This window comes from Pan troglodytes, chromosome 16 (genome assembly GCF_028858775.2).
Source record: "Pan troglodytes isolate AG18354 chromosome 16, NHGRI_mPanTro3-v2.0_pri, whole genome shotgun sequence".
Taxonomy (NCBI): Eukaryota; Metazoa; Chordata; class Mammalia; order Primates; family Hominidae; genus Pan; species Pan troglodytes.
The window spans coordinates 42,020,396-42,037,268 of record NC_072414.2 but is presented as its reverse complement, the minus strand read 5'-3'; the positions used below and the strand labels follow the sequence as shown (position 1 = coordinate 42,037,268).

Below are 16,873 nucleotides of genomic sequence, written 5' to 3'. Positions count from 1 at the left end.
ATTTTGAATGAAGTTATTTTGGTCAATATCATATAAAGCTATTTTACTATTTGTTTGATGATTAATACAGGTGCTGTAAAACCAGAGCCTGTTTAAAAGCAAGAAGGCTTCAGTAACTAGATTCACTTTCTCCTTTTATAGATGAGAAAACTAAAGCCCAGAAAGAGCTAGTGATTTGCTAATAATACAACCAATTTGTGGAAGAGCAGAATTGGAAATCAACCTGCATTCACTCAGTGAAGTGTTACTTATTCTTTATCACATGTCTTTGTTTAAGGTTTGAGAGCTGGTAAATATTAGGTATTCTTATACATTGTTGTCATTATATTAGGAGTTACAAAGTCAAATATAGTTGATCCTTGAATGATGTGGGGGTTAGGGACACCAACTCCCTGTACAGTCAAAAATTCATGTATAAGTTTTGACTCTCTCAAAACTTTACTAATAGCCTATTGTTGGCCAGAAGCCTTACCAATAACATAAACAGTTGATTAACACATATTTTGTATGTTATATTTATTATACACTGTATTCTTATAATAAAGTAAGCTAGAGAAAAGAAAATGTTATTAAGAAAATTATAAAGAAGAGAAATATGTATGCTATTCATTAAGTGGAAGTAGATCATCATGAAGGTTTTCATTCTTGTCATCTTCATGTTTAGTAGGCTAAGGAGGAAGAGGAAGATGAGGAATTGGTTTTACTGTCTCAGGGGTTGCGGAAGCAGAGGAAGGGGAAGCAGGAGAGCAAGCACACTCAATGTAGCCTTTAGAGAAAAAAAATCTCTGTATAAGTGGACCTGTGCAGTTCAAATTTATGTTCTTCAGGGGTCAACTGTAGCTTCAAAAGTCAGGAAACTAATGTAAATAAGTCAGATATAAGGCAATAGAGAATTTTAAAGTCTGCATAACCCAAAGGAAGTCATTCTCACTCAAAGACAAAACATAGTCTTGGGAAAACCAAACATTCTAAATCCAGACAAATTATATTTTCATCCTGAGTGATTGCATGTGCCCCCTCAATAACTGTCTATGCCAATGAGTTACAGGTTTATATTCCTAGCCCAAGTCATTCCTCTGAGCTCACACCCATATTTCCTGTTGCCTATTTTTAACCCATCTGTATCTTTAAAATGGTTTTCTTGTAGACAGCATATATAGTAGGCTAATAATTTTTAATAAAATCTGAAAATCTCTGCCTTTCAATTGGAATATTTAACCCATTTATGTTTAATATAATTATCATTATGGTTAGGCCATCTATTATCTTGCTGTTGCTTTCTATATGCCCCATTGGCTCTTCATTATATTTTTCTCTCCCTACTTTTAGATTAATGGAGTGTTTTTTGTGATTCCATTTTATCTATATTATTGGCTTAACAGACATACTTTTTCATGGTTGTTTTAGTCTGTAATAGTCTATCTCAAGCAATCTGTTTTCAGAACACTGGCACTTACTCACCACACCCCTCTGTGCTAAGCTATATGGAGAATGCAGAAATGAAAGAGACACCAGAAAACGAAGTTAAAAAAAAACTTAACATTCAGTAGAGGGAGGTGGGTCATGTTCATGAACAATAATAATATGAGATAAAAATGGTGTGAAATTCATAATTTAAAAGGACCAAAGTGCTTTGGTTCTTTGAGGGGGGAAGATGAACTTCAGTAGCTAGATTGATAACAGAGGTGGGATGTGTGAAAGAGAATTAGGGAAGACATTATGGAGAAAGTGGGAACTCACCCCTGCTAAGAGTAGTTGAGTATGGTGAAGACATATGGGAAGATTTGTACTTATCAAGTTGGTTCATGTGATATTTCCTCATAGTTATCTTACATATAATTTTTTGATAAATCAATTTGATGCAAGTCATTTTAAAAGAGCACACATACACACAAATAATGCATGTGTCTTCATATATCATTTTTTAAAGAATACACAGGATATAACTCTTCATTTCTTAATGAAATTTCTAGCCTATTTCATGGTTCACATTTTGACTATAACCTTTGAGGTTAGTTTTTTTTTTTTTTTTTTTTTTTAAGACAGAGTCTCACTCTGTCACCCAGGTTGGAGTGCAGTGGCATGATCTCGGCTCACTGCAACTTCTGCCTCATGGGTTCAAGCAATTCTCTTGCCTCAGCCTCCTGAGTAGCTGGGACTACAGGTGTATGCTGCAACGCCTGGCTAATTTTTTGTGTTTTAGCAGAGATGGGGTTTTACTGTGTTGAAAATTTTTTGTTTGTTTGTTTGTTTTGAGACGGAGTTTTGCTCTGTCACCCAAGCTGGAGTGCAGTGGCGCAATCTTGGCTTACTGCAACCTCCGCCTCCCGGGTTCAAGCAATTCTCCTGCCTCAGCCTCCTGAGTAGCTGGGACTATAGACACGTACCACTACACCTGGCTAATTTTTGTATTTTTAGTAGAGATGGGGTTTCACCATGTTAGCCAAGATGGTCTCGATCTGACCTCGTGATCTGCCTGCCTTGGCTTCTCAAAGTCCTGGGATTACAGGCATGAGCCACTGTGCCTGGCCCCAGATTTTTAACAAACACATAGGATCCATCCACACTGATGAGTAATATCACATTAAAGTGGCTAACTTGGGATGTTCCTGGAGTTTACTGATTCCTGTGAGGTTGCCATTGTTCAAGGTACTTTGGGGTCTCTTCTTATAGAATTGTCTTCTGAAGGTCAGTGTACAAGGTAGTCTTATGACTTAATGGCTTCACAGCTTTGGAAACAAATGCTACTTCTCAAGCCTAATCAAAAATCTTATCCACCAGACATGCTTTCTAAGAGTGGCTTTCATATATTTCAAAACATGAGACATCTCATTATGTCTTTTCAAAGGACATAGAGCTCAATTCTCAAAGGATAGAGAACATTCTGAGGAACAGGCTATGAGCTCCAGAGGTAATTCTAAGAGAGGAAATTTCAACAATCATTTGAGCAATGGCATCTTTGGAGTAAATGTGTGGTTTTTCCATGTTATCTGATTTTTCAGGGAAATGGTACTCATTTAGATGCATGAGTTCCTACATATTGGCCTTAAAGGTCTTCATTATAGTCACACTTCATAGAGGAATAAATGGTAGAGTAGAAAGAATATTGGCTTTGGAGAAAGACACCTTACTATCCTACCACCTTACCCTACCATGTACTAACAGTTTGACATGAGGCAAATGACTTAACTTCTCAAACCTTTCCTTTTCTGTATAACATAGCCAATGACACCAGAGCTGTTGGGAAGAGAGAAAGCGATATGTGTAAAGCATCAGGTATAGAACCTAGCTCACAGGGAGTACACAATGAATGCTAGCCCTCTACTTCCTTTCTTTCCTGTGGAAGTTCCCCTCTGAGACTTCATATTTATTTCTTAGAGGAGAAATTGTCAATAAGAGTCAGGCTGGCCTTGAAACTACCATTTCTAATCCTTCCAGACTCCATCTACTCCAATATCAAGTCCTCTTGGTAAAACCTGAGCAGAAGTAGAAGTGATTGCATCTCCCCGAGAGTGAGCTGCTCAGCTTTTGGGGGATGAGCTGACTGGTCTTTTTCTGTGATGTTCAGCTAGTCAATTTAGGGGATTTACATGACTAAACAAAAAGTCTCCTTTTGATTCCATTGCAGTTAATGCTTGAATGTGCTTTCACCTTTTTGTGATGTTATGTGCCAGTTCATTAACTGGACACCTTCACCAGTCAGGGTGTTGGCAAAACACAGAGGTCACCCTGAAATTGGGTGGATTGGAGAGTTTAATAATGATGGGATCATTTACAAAGGGTGTGGGCAAGGAAAAGCAGCTATGGCAGCAACATGGTTGGCAATACTACTAGACCTGAAGAGGCAAAGGAATGAAGGAGTGACCAGACCTGGAGACATAGTTGAGGCCTGTTTGTAGCAGCTGTGCCTGTCTGTGGAAGCAGCCATTGCTAACCCAGCTAGAAGAAAGCCAGGGGATAAATTCCCTCATTTCACTTTTCTCTGACTCGAATCTTCTGCCAGTACTATCTGTTGGCCAAATCTTACCAGAAGCCACAGGACAGGGACCACAGAGCCCAGCTTTTCATGGCACAGGGCAGAGTGGAGACGAATGCTGTGTAGATATGGTGGAGGAGAGAATATTCAGCAACCCTTCCAAATTGTGCACTCAGATCAAATAATGTTTCCATTTCTATTGTTCTACTTGTAGGAAGAAGTATTCATGTCAATGGGTGACGTGTGACTTAATTTACTTCTTTACCATTATCATAAACTAATTTTATGTTAACAAATGCTAAAGAGCTTGTTTTCTTATTTTTACTGGTAATATCTATTAACTTATACCTGCCATTCTGAGTAATTGTATGTACTGGGCATAGCATAATAGAAAGATTGGGATGGATTTGGGAAGGCTGTAGAAAAAGGAAAAGGGCTGGTTGAAGCATTTTGTATTTTGTGATTTTGACACAACATTTTGTATTTAAGAAAAAAAAAACATTCTGATGATTAAAATCTATGAAATTGAAGTTTCTGTCTTCTGAAAAGACTACCCCTATTCATCTGTGCATGTAGGCTAATTTGCTGAAATAACTATATTATAGCCCATTACTAATGGTATTACCATTTTCTCTATATTACTTTTTTTTCTCTTATAGCCTACTACTACCATCTGATCTTGACATTTCACATAGAAAGACTTACCTGAATGACTGCTAATTTATGAGCCTAGTAGAGAGCTCTTAATATTGAGATTCTTTCAAGCTATATAAGATGCTTACATTACTGGAGTAAACAATAAGAAATACAACCATTTGGACATAAATCACCAATCTACACCAAATGTGTTTCAGTATTGGATTCTAATTTTTGTTTTAAATGCTCAGTACTTCATAAGATCACTGTTAACAATTAGAATTTCTGGAGAATAAAAATTCATGTTGTTACAAGTGACTTCTTAACTTCAAAGAAATCCATAAAACAGAAAGAATGATGTTCTAATAAAGCATTCAGTACACATGGGAGAGAAATGGAAGCCCCATTCCTTGTTAAAGACATCAAAATTAATACATGGTTTTCTCTGAGACTATAAGGTACAGTAGAGAGCATATTGTCTTCTTAGAAGCAACTAAACGTGTGGAGATTGGAAGAGTAGTGGCTAGCCTTGTTGTTTCATTGGTGACATCCAGAGTGTAATGTAGTGAGAAGGGTTTTGATTTAGATTTAGAACATGTAGAGCTGGGTTCACAGGAAGCCCAAACAGTGTCATCTTAGACCAGTGACAACACTGTTTAAATGGATGAACTCAAAGTATTGCCAGTGTGCTTATTTGGGCTGACAAAGTACCTTGTAATGTGTTTTCTCACAAACACTTTGATTTTTCAGTTTCGCCACAAGAGTGATAATCAAGTGAATAATCGGCAGTCTGAAGTGCTCATCAACAGCAAGTAAGAAATACATTCTGTGGGTTATTCTGAAAATTTCTAGGACCCTGAAACAGCTCTTGACGATTGGTGGCTTTCTCTTTTAATTAGATACATGATTCTTTTTTCCCTTTAATTTATTAAAAATTGAACTTTAATTCCATTTTATCTTCATGGCTCTCTTTTATGTTCCGCAAATGCTTGTGCTACTCACTCAACTTTGACTTCAGATTCCTTTGGTGTACCTTTTATGGAACACAGACACATCTTTGTCACTTTCCATTTCTAGATCCAGTACTATTTAGAATTGGTGCATATGGGGTTTTGTATGTGGTAGATGTTTCATGAGTGTGTGAATTATTTAATTTGGTAATTTCTGGGGAATATTGCTAGAGAGACTTCTCACACATTACTGTATCAAGTGGTAGTGATAAGAATTTTGTATTCACTTGATAGTGGAATATACATGGGCCATCTACCATAGTACAATTTTTTCATTGCTTTTATATTCATCCATCAATGAAGAAAAAGTATTTGTGGGAACAGTGCTAGAATCAGAAATGCTTTAAAAACACATGCATTTATCCACAAACGACAGCAAAAACACCTCCAGAAAACTTAGCAGGGGTAATTTTAAAACTTCTTTCCATCATTTCTTACTCTCTTTTTTGCTGTCCCCCCCCTTATTTTTTTGCTAATGATAATGTGGCAAAGTAAATTTTAATGATGTACTTAAATCTGGCAGTCAGTCACATCAGGCAATGATTTTGAATCATTTGGATACCGTGAAGAATGTAATTTTTAAAGAGAAAATAATAAAATGAATTAGCCGTATGTGAGGGAAAATGCTAAAGATATCAAGAGGGGCTAGGTAGCTTAGGCAATACATGGTGATATTGAAGTAATCTCTATAACTAAAATATTGATTGATTTCTAATAACAATGAATACCTACAGTTTTTCTTTTGGCTTGTTTTAGAAAATGGTGTAAAAAGGACAGTGAAGAAAAATGATCTTAAGCTAAAACCATAGTTGTAGAGACAGAGCCTTGGAAAGTGTGATCCTGGTGTGACATGGATAAGCCATAAACGTGCCTGGACCCCCATGGTTCAATTCCAGGTTAGCTGGTTTTGAATCATTGCCGCCACAATATGGTGTTAAAAGTATGCATTTTGCACTGAGAGACTTAAGTATGAGTTTTGTCCTACTCTGAATAATTCTGTGGTCTTGGGGAAGTTTTTAATATCTGTAAGCACTGGATTTCTCCTCTGTAAGGTGGGGTTATAATGTGTTCTCTCCCATGGATGGAGTTGCTGTCAAAGTTAAAGGAGTTCTGTAAAATGCTTGGCCCAGTGTCTTGTATGTTGTTAGCATTCTCCATGTAGTCTTGTTACTTCTTTAAAAGGCTCTTTATAAGACAGAGTATGTGTGGTTCTGGGTAGCACTGTTGCATATCTTGACTTTCTCAAGTCTGAAAGTTCTGACTGTGTATTAGATCTGATGTTAATACGTTCCTTTCCCAAGGAACATCTAATCATCAGTCTCATTACTTTGAAGTCTCATCTCATATAAAGTGTGTTAAAAGTAAATACACTTACATAGTGAATTTGAACTAATAACTAGCATATCTTTTAATGTCTCTCAAATTACCAGTCAAAATACCTGGATTGTGATAGACGTTGGGGCCTCTATTTGGAGGCCATGGGATTAATCCAATAACTTCGATATTCAGAAATTTGATGACTATGTGTCTCCCACACATGGTGACTATCATTATCATTATCATTTGAAATAGTGTTAGTGTTACTTTCTTGTGGTTTTATTTAGCTTTTTGTTAATTCCTTGTGAGATAGTATCTCTTTGTAACTCAATATGGCATGATGTATTGAAAAGCATTGTTGCTGATCCTGTAAAGTTGAAGGGAGAATCATCTATCATTGAGAATGGAATGGAGTATTTTTTAGGATTCAGTGAAAAATCAGGCAAAAATGTCCATTTGAGAGATTATCCACAACCTTGAGCTTCTCTAGGGTAGGGGTCCTTTCTCTTGATTGTGTTTGTGTCCCTTGAGCCTACCACAGTATCTGTTGAATTTTCAAACTATGCTGTAACAAGTCCTTGCAGAGAGGGCAACCTACAAGACGGGCTTGTCCTGTTAAATTCTGCTAAATCCCATCATTAGCCAATTCCAGTGCATAGGATGGTGGTTTCTGTAGAATGTGCTCAGGCTATGGAGACTGGCTTTTCACTTTTTGGATTTTGAGATATTGGGGAAATCGGTTATGGAGGATGCTGTTGGGGTTCTGCCCAGATCTCCCTGTCTTCCTGTGCTCATCCCCAATCACCCATGTGCATTACTTCTAAGAGCTTGCACCTGCCACTTTCTTCATGGCTTGGCCCTTGGGATATTGGACCCAGTGACCAACTGGGGCACGAGCGTCAAACAGCAGCTCTCCTGCCTCAGGTTGGACAAACACTGAGGTGTAACTTGCACTCGTGAGTGCCCCTTGAGCTCGGGCTGAGGACAGGACTTGCCTGCAATCACACTCTTGCTTGGCTTCTTCCCCTTTCCTCTGTTGCTTCTCATCTCCCTTCCCAGTTTCTCCTAGAAATACTTTCTTAATGAGCCACTTGCATGTGAATACTCATCTCAGGATCTGCTTCCAGGGAAGCAGGTATAAGATAGTAGTTAATGCATAATTAAGCCCATGGCAATATTAAGAGAAAATATTTAAAAAGTGTTTTGGCCCTATCCTTGGCATCTGTGGGCCACAATTCAGGAATAAAGTAAAATGGCTGGAGGGGATCTGGGCTCTGGGAGTCCAGGTGTTGCTGGGGTGGGTGTCACATTGGGTTGGGCACTGCCAGGTGCTTGTGGCTTCCCTTGTGTATTCCTGGCAGAAGGTCTTGGACTTAGGGTCTTCAAACTAGGGCAGGAGCCATTGGCATGTCCTGGAAGGAGGCAGGGCATAGTCAGCTTTGGAGAGGAGGACCCTAAAGGGAAGAAAGTGGGATGAAAAGTAGCAGTCAGGAAACCTGGGTCCTTGTAAGTGATTACTGTGTGACTTTGGGCAATTGATTTTCCTTCCGGGCTTCAGGTACCCCTTCTCCTGTGCTCAGGAGCCAGGAAAGTGGGTGGCTACATTCAGATTCAACACGTTTATTGAGCAACTACTATGTGTGGGCCCCAGTGCTCCCACACTTAAGTCTCATAAAACCCTAAGGTGTGGGTAATAGTGCCCCAATTTTAAAGATGAGGGGATTAAGGCCCAGAAGGGATGACTAGCCCAGGGTTTCATGGCAGGTAAGAGTCTACGTTAGAGTTCTATCCATTCATGATGCAATGTGTCAAGTGTGGACTTTGTGGTCTCATCAAGTCTTCTCTATTTATTTTATGTTTGAAGGGCTTTGTATACAATCATATACATATAAACATCATTATGTAATATATATGTAGTTTACCTATATGTTAATTTGCATATGTAAGTACACACATACATCCACACTTTCAGTGCCTGGAGCATTACTCGTAACATTCTTAGCACCAAGTGAATTATAATGTAAACCTCAGCCACGATATAATTATGGAAGTGAAACCCTTCCTTTCTAACCTTCCTCTACAATTTCGCTTTTTTTTTGTTTTCTTACTCTATTCCTTTCAAATCAGGACAAATCTTCTGCCTTTACAAACTGTTGTAGTAAGTGAAAGTGCTTAAGAAATGGGTGTTGTATTAGCTTTTGGTAAAATCTTTTGATGACTTTTGTTTTAAAAGTAAGTAGCGGTGGCATGATTCCTTATTGTAGAAGTTAATGTGACTGCTGCACAAGAAGTGCACATTCTCAGCCTTAGGCTACAAGATACTGTTGGCAAGTCTGCGAGTACCAATACATACTTAAATGTTTCATAAGAGGATGTTTCCTCAAGTCATGCTAACTATTCCTGGCCACCGTGGGAGCAACTGGGCAGGTGAAGGGCAAGTGAGAGGGATCCTGAAAGTTCCTGCAGAGGTCACCTAATCCCATGCTCCTCAAACTGGACATCACATTAGAATCACTTGGAGGAGTTAAAAAATACCCACATCCCATTTACAGCCTAGAGCAATTAAATGAGGGTCTTGGGGATGAGGCCCTGGTGTTTCTTAAAGTTTCCAAGATGAGTCTAATGTACAGACAGGTTTGAGAACCTCTAATTGAAGCCATATCTTTACCCATATCTGTCTGTTTATACTTATATTTTATGTCTAATTTTAAGAGACACTCAATGGCCGGGTGTGGTGGCTCATGCCCGTAAACCCAGCACTTTGGGAGGCCGAGAAGGTGGATAACCTGAGGTCAGGAGTTTGAGACCAGCTTGACCAACATGGTGAAACCCCATCTCTACCAAAAATACAAAAATTAGCTGGGCATGGTGGCAGGCACCGGTAATCCCAGCTACCCAGGAGGATGAGGCAGGAGAATTATTTGAACCCAGAGGGGGAGGTTGCAGTGAGCCGAGATCATGCCATTGCACTCCAGCCTGGGTGACAAGAGTGAAACTCTATCTAAAAAAAAAAAAAAAAAAAAAAAACACTCAAGGAAAGGAATTCCATTTAATCCAAAATGGCAAGCATCTATACACCGTTGGTGGGAATGTAAATTACTTAGTCACTGTGGAAAGCAGTGTGGATATTTCTCAAAGAACCTAAAACAGAACTACTATTTGACCCAGCAGTTTCATTACTGGATATACACCCAGTGGAAAATAAGTCATTCTACCATAAATACACACACACACACACATATGTTCATTGCAGCACTGTTCACAATAGCAAAGACATGGAATCTTCCTAAATGCCCATCAATAATGGACTGGATGAAGAAAATGTGGTATATATACACCATGGAATACTACATAGCCATAAAAAAGAACAAAATCATGTTCTTTGCAGCAACACGGATGCTGCTGGAGGGTATTATCCTAAGTAAATTAACACAGGAACAGAAAACCAAAAACCACATGTTCTCACTTATAAGTGGGGGCTAGTTATTGAGTACACATGGATATAAAGATAGGAATAAACATTGTGAACTACTAGAGAAGGGAGAAGGGGAGCAGGACAGGGATTGGAAAACTACCTATTGAGTACTATGCTCACTACCTGAGTGGTAGGATCATTTGTATCCCAAACCTCAGCATCACACAATATTCCCATGCAATGATCCTGCACATGTATCCCCTGAATCTAAAATAAAAGTTAAATTATTAAAAAATAAGATGGTAAGCATAGTTTTTCACATAATAAGTATTTTAAAAAGCCGAGGATTCTCTGTTCATTCTTCCAGGCTGCTAGCATCCCTTCTTTGTGTCATTATTAACAAATAGAGTCCATATCACTTCTTAACATTTTTACTTCTCCAGCATCTTCTAAACTTAAGATTTTGCATTAGAACAGTCTGAGATCAGATGCTTCAGTGCAATTGCCCTTCATTTAGTCGGGATATTTCCCTGACACTTTTAGATTTTAAATTGTACTTGACTGTAAGCTTTTTGTGCAACATTCTACTTTATACTTTCCTGGGCATTGGTAAATTTTGCTTAAATCTCTGAAGCTCTCATAGGCCTGTTTCCATCAATCTTATTCATTTTTGGAAACTGTGTATTATGGGGAAAGGAAGGAGCTTTCTTTTACTACTGTAGAATATTGTCTCTGCACTTTCCAAGTCTGGTGTTTCTAGATGCTGCATAATTACGTGAACAAATATACTCTTTCAATAGGAACAACTTGTTCAATCAACTTTTCTAGTTTGAGTGATGACTCCCTTTGGATATTAGGATTTAAAATTCGGTTTTATTTTTTCTTTGTTGTGTATTTTTTTCCTTTATAAAAGCAGCATATATTCATTAAGAGAAATTTGGAAAACAAGAAAAAGTGGATGGAAGAAAATAACATTCATTCTTCCACTATCCAAAGTAATTATTGTTACTATTTTCTTATATTTCCTCTCTGTCTTTTTTTCTATGCCAAGATTTCTTATACTTGTGTATTTACATTTTTATCCTTCTGCTTCTACTTTATATCATATCATTATGATTTCTTATTTCTTTATACATACGATTTTTAGGGGCTACATAACATTCCATCCAGTGCATATCTCACAATTCACGTACCATTTCTCTGTTGTTTGGATGTTTGTTTTCAATTTTAAAATATAATTTCTTGATCTTTCTTGATCTAGAACCAGAAATACCATTTGACCCAGCAATTCTATTACTGGATATTTGCCCAAAGTATTATAAGTCATTCTACCCTAAAGGCACATGCACACGTATGTTTATTGCAGCACTATTTACAGTAGCAAAAACTTGGAACCAACCCAAATGCCCATCAATGATAGACTGGATAAAGAAAATATGGCACATATACACCATGGAATACTATGCAGCCATAAAAAAGAATGAGTTCATATCCTTTGCAGGGACATGGATGAAGCTGGAAGCCATTATTCTCAGCAAACTAACACAGGAACAGAAAACCAAATACCACATGTTCTCATTCATAAGTGGGAGTTGAACAATGAGAACACATGGACATAGGGAGGGGAACATCACACACCAGGGCCTGTCAGGGGGTGGGGGGCAAGGGGAGGGAGAGCATTAGGACAAATACCTAATGCATGCAGGGTTTAAAACCTAGATGACGGGTTGATAGGTGCAGCAAACCACAATGGCACATGTATACCTATGTAACAAACCTGCACACGTATCCCAGAACTTAAAGTAAAATTTTAAAGAATAAATATTTGTTGAATCAAAAAGTAGAATACATGTAAATCCCCAAACAGTAACAATTTAAAACAATTTGAATATGTTTTATATTACAATAATTAACTATATAGCATTTAAAAGTGAAGTATATAAAGTAGTAGTTCTGGTCTGTAGCATCTTGATAGCAAATTTGTGTATTGATTCAGAGGGGTGGCTAGCAGATCCTTCAGGCAGCTAGGAAGGACCTGTTCCCACCTTCCTTGTACTTCCAGGTTAGAGGCATGTAGACCTATGGTCAAGAGATTTATAATTTGCTGCTATATTCTTGGAAACAACTTACCAAGGAAGGTGGTGGTAGGGGGTTGGATGTATATGATATGGCCTTCTGCTGGATTTTATCCAGTATGTCAGTCTTGGGTAAGTGTGAATTACTACTCTTATTAAATATTCTCTTACTTTTTCTGTTTGAGCACCTGCAACAAAAAAACCCAAAGGTCATTGAACTCAGTGTATTTGCAGCTTACACACATTTAGTGTGTCTGTGTGTGTCTTGTAAGTGGGAGAGTGGGATCTTGTTGATCACATGGGAGAATTGATGTACCCTCCATTGAGTTATTCCATTTCAATTGTGGGCTTGAAATTAGAGTGGTTAAACACAAGGCACAGGACCAACTACCTGAGTCTTTTATCTCCAGCCCACCCAGATTACGTATACATTATGATGGTACCACTGGGGCTAGGGGAAAGGTATTTAGGGTCTATAGGAACAGACTTGCAGATTTGAAAGGAGATTTTGAGGAGAAAAATTTGATTCTTTTTTTAAAAAACAATATTAATAAAACACACTTTTATGGGTGTAACAGCCATAGGCATAACAATGAGTTCAAAAGCAAGCTAACAAGAGTGGTCTCAGTGCTTTTTGAACTCAGTGAAGTGGTTTAAAAATGAATATTCAACTTACAGTAATAGTGCTTCAAAACAATTTTGCCTTCAATAAGTTAATTTCAGCTTCTTAAGTCTTGGATTGATCATTTCTTGGGCAGTTTCTGGTTCTCAGCTTTGCAGATGGAAGGGTTCCTTTGCCAATGGGCTGGTTTCTGTATGTGAGCCGTGACATTATTGTAGTTCTTTAAATGATTTTCCACTGTAATCAGTTATTATATTGCATGAATACAATTTTTTAAGGGTTGAATTTCTAAATGGTACTATTTCTCCAAATGAGGTACATCTTGAAATAAGAGGAAATTATAACACTTTCAAAACTCTGCACATGGGTTTCCAGTGGCATCTCTTAATTTCTTTTTAAAGTTTATGTGACCCAGATGTTAGCTGTTCTCTTTTTCTCTTCTTAAAGCTCCTTCAAAGAGCCCTCTCACATAAAAGGCTTAGAGGGCAAGGTAGAGTTGACTGAAGAATTTGTGGGGGAGAAAATTGAGGGGGTTTATTTCATACACTCCTTAGCCAGCGACATGAAATCCCATTTCAACATTTTTCTTCACCAAAGTTCTCCTCAGTTTTTGGCCTTTTTAATGTCTCCTTCCCCCATTCTGTGCTCAGTGTAGCTGGCTCCAGTCTCCCCTGTCTTGGTGTCTGGGACCCCTCAAATTGATCTCCTCCCTATTACACAAAGTAGTTTGATTCTCCCTCAGCTCTGAACTCAAATCTATTGCAGCCAATCACCAGAATAGCAGGGTCTTTTGTAACCAGGATGCATTTATCTTAGACGATAATGGAAGTTAAAGATACACCAAGTTCTATGTGCCATTTAGAACTCTGTTCTTTCTCTTTTTTTAAAAAATAGGTTTATGCATCTTTTCTCAGTTGTTATTGGGAGGAGATCCAGAATTTCTTTTGGAAAGAAAAAAAAAAAACCTCAAACCTCAACCACAAAGGCCTTGGAGATGTTAGAACATTAATTTTAAAAATATAAAGTTTTCTTAGGATCTTAAAATCTGAAAGCTAAAAGAGATCAAAATATTATAGTGAAGAAATTTGGTTTCATTCAGAGCTCAAAGGTTGTCTACACCAAACCAAACCAACATTTTAACAGCATTTGTTGATTATTTCTCATCAATTTTTCCTCCCAGCAAATTTTTACTACAGGGGCATTTTGCTTTACACTTCCTGATATATTTCAATGGGTTAATTTCTTCCATGCATTTTAAATTGGTGTATGATGTTTTTGCTGTGTGTAGTAAATTAAGAAAACTTGGAAGAGTACAAACAAAACATAGAAATCACCCTTGATCTTGCTACCCAGATCAGAGTTAACTACAATTAATTTGTGGATGCATTTTATGATTCCCTCTCCTTCATCTTTGCTTCCTCCTCTTCTTTTTCCTCTCTGCTTCTCCACACAATATGCCTTTTAACAATAATCGAGATTATTTTATACTACATCCTACTGTCATGGTTGAATAGTACAAAGATATTTGCAACAGAATCTGTAAATATGATCTTAGTTGGAAAAAGGCTCTTAGCAGACATAATTAAATTAAAGATCTTGAGGTAAGATCATCCTGGATTAGGGTGGACTCTAAACCCAACCACCAGTGTCTTTATGAGAGAAGAGAAGGAAAGAAGAGACACAGAAAAGAAGCTTATGTGCAGGTGGAGGCAGAGATTGGAATTACATAGCCCCAAGCCAAGGAATGCTTGAAGCTATCAGAAGCTAGGAGAGAAGCCTGGAACAGATTCTCCCTTAGAGTCTCCAGAGGGTTTACAGCCTTGCTAACACTTTGATTTTGGAATTCTTGCCTGAAGAGCTGCAAGAGAATAAAATTCTGCTGTTTTTTTCTGTTTGTTTGTTTGTTTGTTTGTTTTTAAGATGGAGTCTTGCTCTGTTGCCAGGCTGGAGTTCAGTGGCGTGTGGCGTGATCTCAGCTCACTGCAACCTCCACCTCCTGGATTCAAGTGATTCTCTTGCCTCGGCCTCCCGAGTAGCTGGGACTACAGGCGTGTGCCACCAAGCCTGGCTAATTTTTTGTATTTTAGTAGAGACGGGGTTTTACCATGTTGGCCAGGATGGTCTCAATCTCCTGACCTCATGATCCGCCTGCCTCGGCCTCCCAAAGTGCTGGGATTACAGGCGTGAGCCACTGCGCCCGGCCAAAGTTGTTTTAAAGCAGTTGGTTCGTGATGATTTGCTTTTAAGCCACATAGTTTGTGGTGACATGTTATAGCAGCCCTAGAAGACTAATACTCACTTGTTTTTAGCTTTTACTTGAGAGGTTCTATGTTCATTCATTTGTTCGTTCTTTCACTCAGTAGACACTTATTCTCTGCCTACTATGTGTCAGGCAGAATGCTATTAGGTTGGTGCAAAACTAAAAGTTATTCCACAATTACTTTTGCACCAACCTACTATATGCTGAGGATACAGAATTTAATAAGATATAGTGTTTTCCCCAAATATAATGCAATCATATGTATATGGTACAGGATAGGTTTATCTGTAGAATTGCCAGGATACTCTCACATTTTGTTGTTTTTACTTCTGGGTAAGGTGTGTGAGCAAAATGACTCATCTCATTAGGAATGTGCAGCTCTCAAAAGTTCTTGTCAGTATACAGGCTCTGCAGATGAAACAATGCCCGGTGGTAGAAAACCTTGGTAGGTTTGGGGAGCCTAGTTGGGAATGGTGCTTTGAAGCTGTAACTCAGGAACACTGGAACATTTTTAAACTTGACCAGTTTTCTAAAATACTGAGATCTATTTCCTTATTCCATGTTAGGCATGTTCTAATTCTCTCTGCTTACTGATCTTTGACAAGAATCAGATGTGCAATACTGGAAGGAAAAGGAAAAGATAGAGGCAGACAGCATAGAAAGTAAGAGTAATGATCTCTAAATTAGATCTAAGGACTCAGAAGGACCTGGGAAATTTGGGGGCTGTAAAAAGTAACATCATCAGCAACATATGGAAAGAAGACTCTGGCAGTGACATTGTGGAAGAGCTGTGAGATGAGGAAGACTGGGAAATATAATTGAGAGTGATACTGAATATTGTAGAAGGAAGGTAATGGACTCTAATGATGGAGAAAGAATAGATTTTGAAGATGTGAAGAAAGTTGATGGTATTTTCTAATGGAGAATAGAGTAAGTCCTCATTTAACATTGCTGATAGGTTCTTGGAAACTGTGACTTCAAGTAAAACAGTATACAGTAGGTCCTCAAATAACGTTGTTGAGTTCAAAGTCATTTATTATAGCATGGGTGAGGAAAAACTTGATTTTGTTACATTTCATTACACTTAAAATCATAGTTTTCAAGGACCTATCCACGACGTTAAGTGAGAACTTACTGTCTATGGTGCAATAAAGTACATTTTCCATAAGCTTAGCATTCCTTCACAATAAACACTTACTGGATTTTAAATTTGCTTAATGTCCAGTGTTCAGTCCAGTATGATGGAGTTGCAGGGGGAAAGAAAAAAAGTTAAGTATTGAGAAATGGAATTGAGTTTGGAGAGGGCTTCATGGAGGAGAGCACACAAACAGCAGTGGAGATTTAAGGGGCTCTGTTGGCAACAGGGGACGAATTTCATTCAGATAATCTAGCTGGCTCAGTGTCAATCAGCATGTGCTAGGGCTTCCTCAGGGATATGATAGAGGTTTTATAGGAACATTGAGAGTAGCAGCAGGGATTCATGTTTTCCATCCATCCATCCATCCATCCATCCACCCACCCATCCACCCACCCATCCACCCATCCATCCACCCATCCACCCA

The 16,873-nt window shown here is 38.2% G+C and overlaps 1 protein-coding gene across 14 annotated transcripts in view; it reads left to right on the top strand.

Annotated features, from left to right (window-relative positions):
- The window catches only part of ATP8B4 (ATPase phospholipid transporting 8B4 (putative)), a 333,420-nt gene that overhangs the window by 137,374 nt on the left and 179,173 nt on the right, over positions 1-16,873 (top strand). For 12 of the 14 annotated variants that reach the window (XR_010151382.1, XM_063794138.1, XM_063794139.1 and 9 more), the window contains one exon: positions 5,363-5,424. The exons of the other annotated variants lie outside the window; for them this stretch is intronic. Coding sequence is in view for 11 of the 12 variants with exons in the window: in XM_063794138.1 (XP_063650208.1) it covers positions 5,363-5,424 (62 nt within the window). In the remaining variant the exon portion in view is untranslated. The remainder of the gene's footprint in view (positions 1-5,362; positions 5,425-16,873) is intronic. 14 annotated transcript variants of the gene reach the window in all.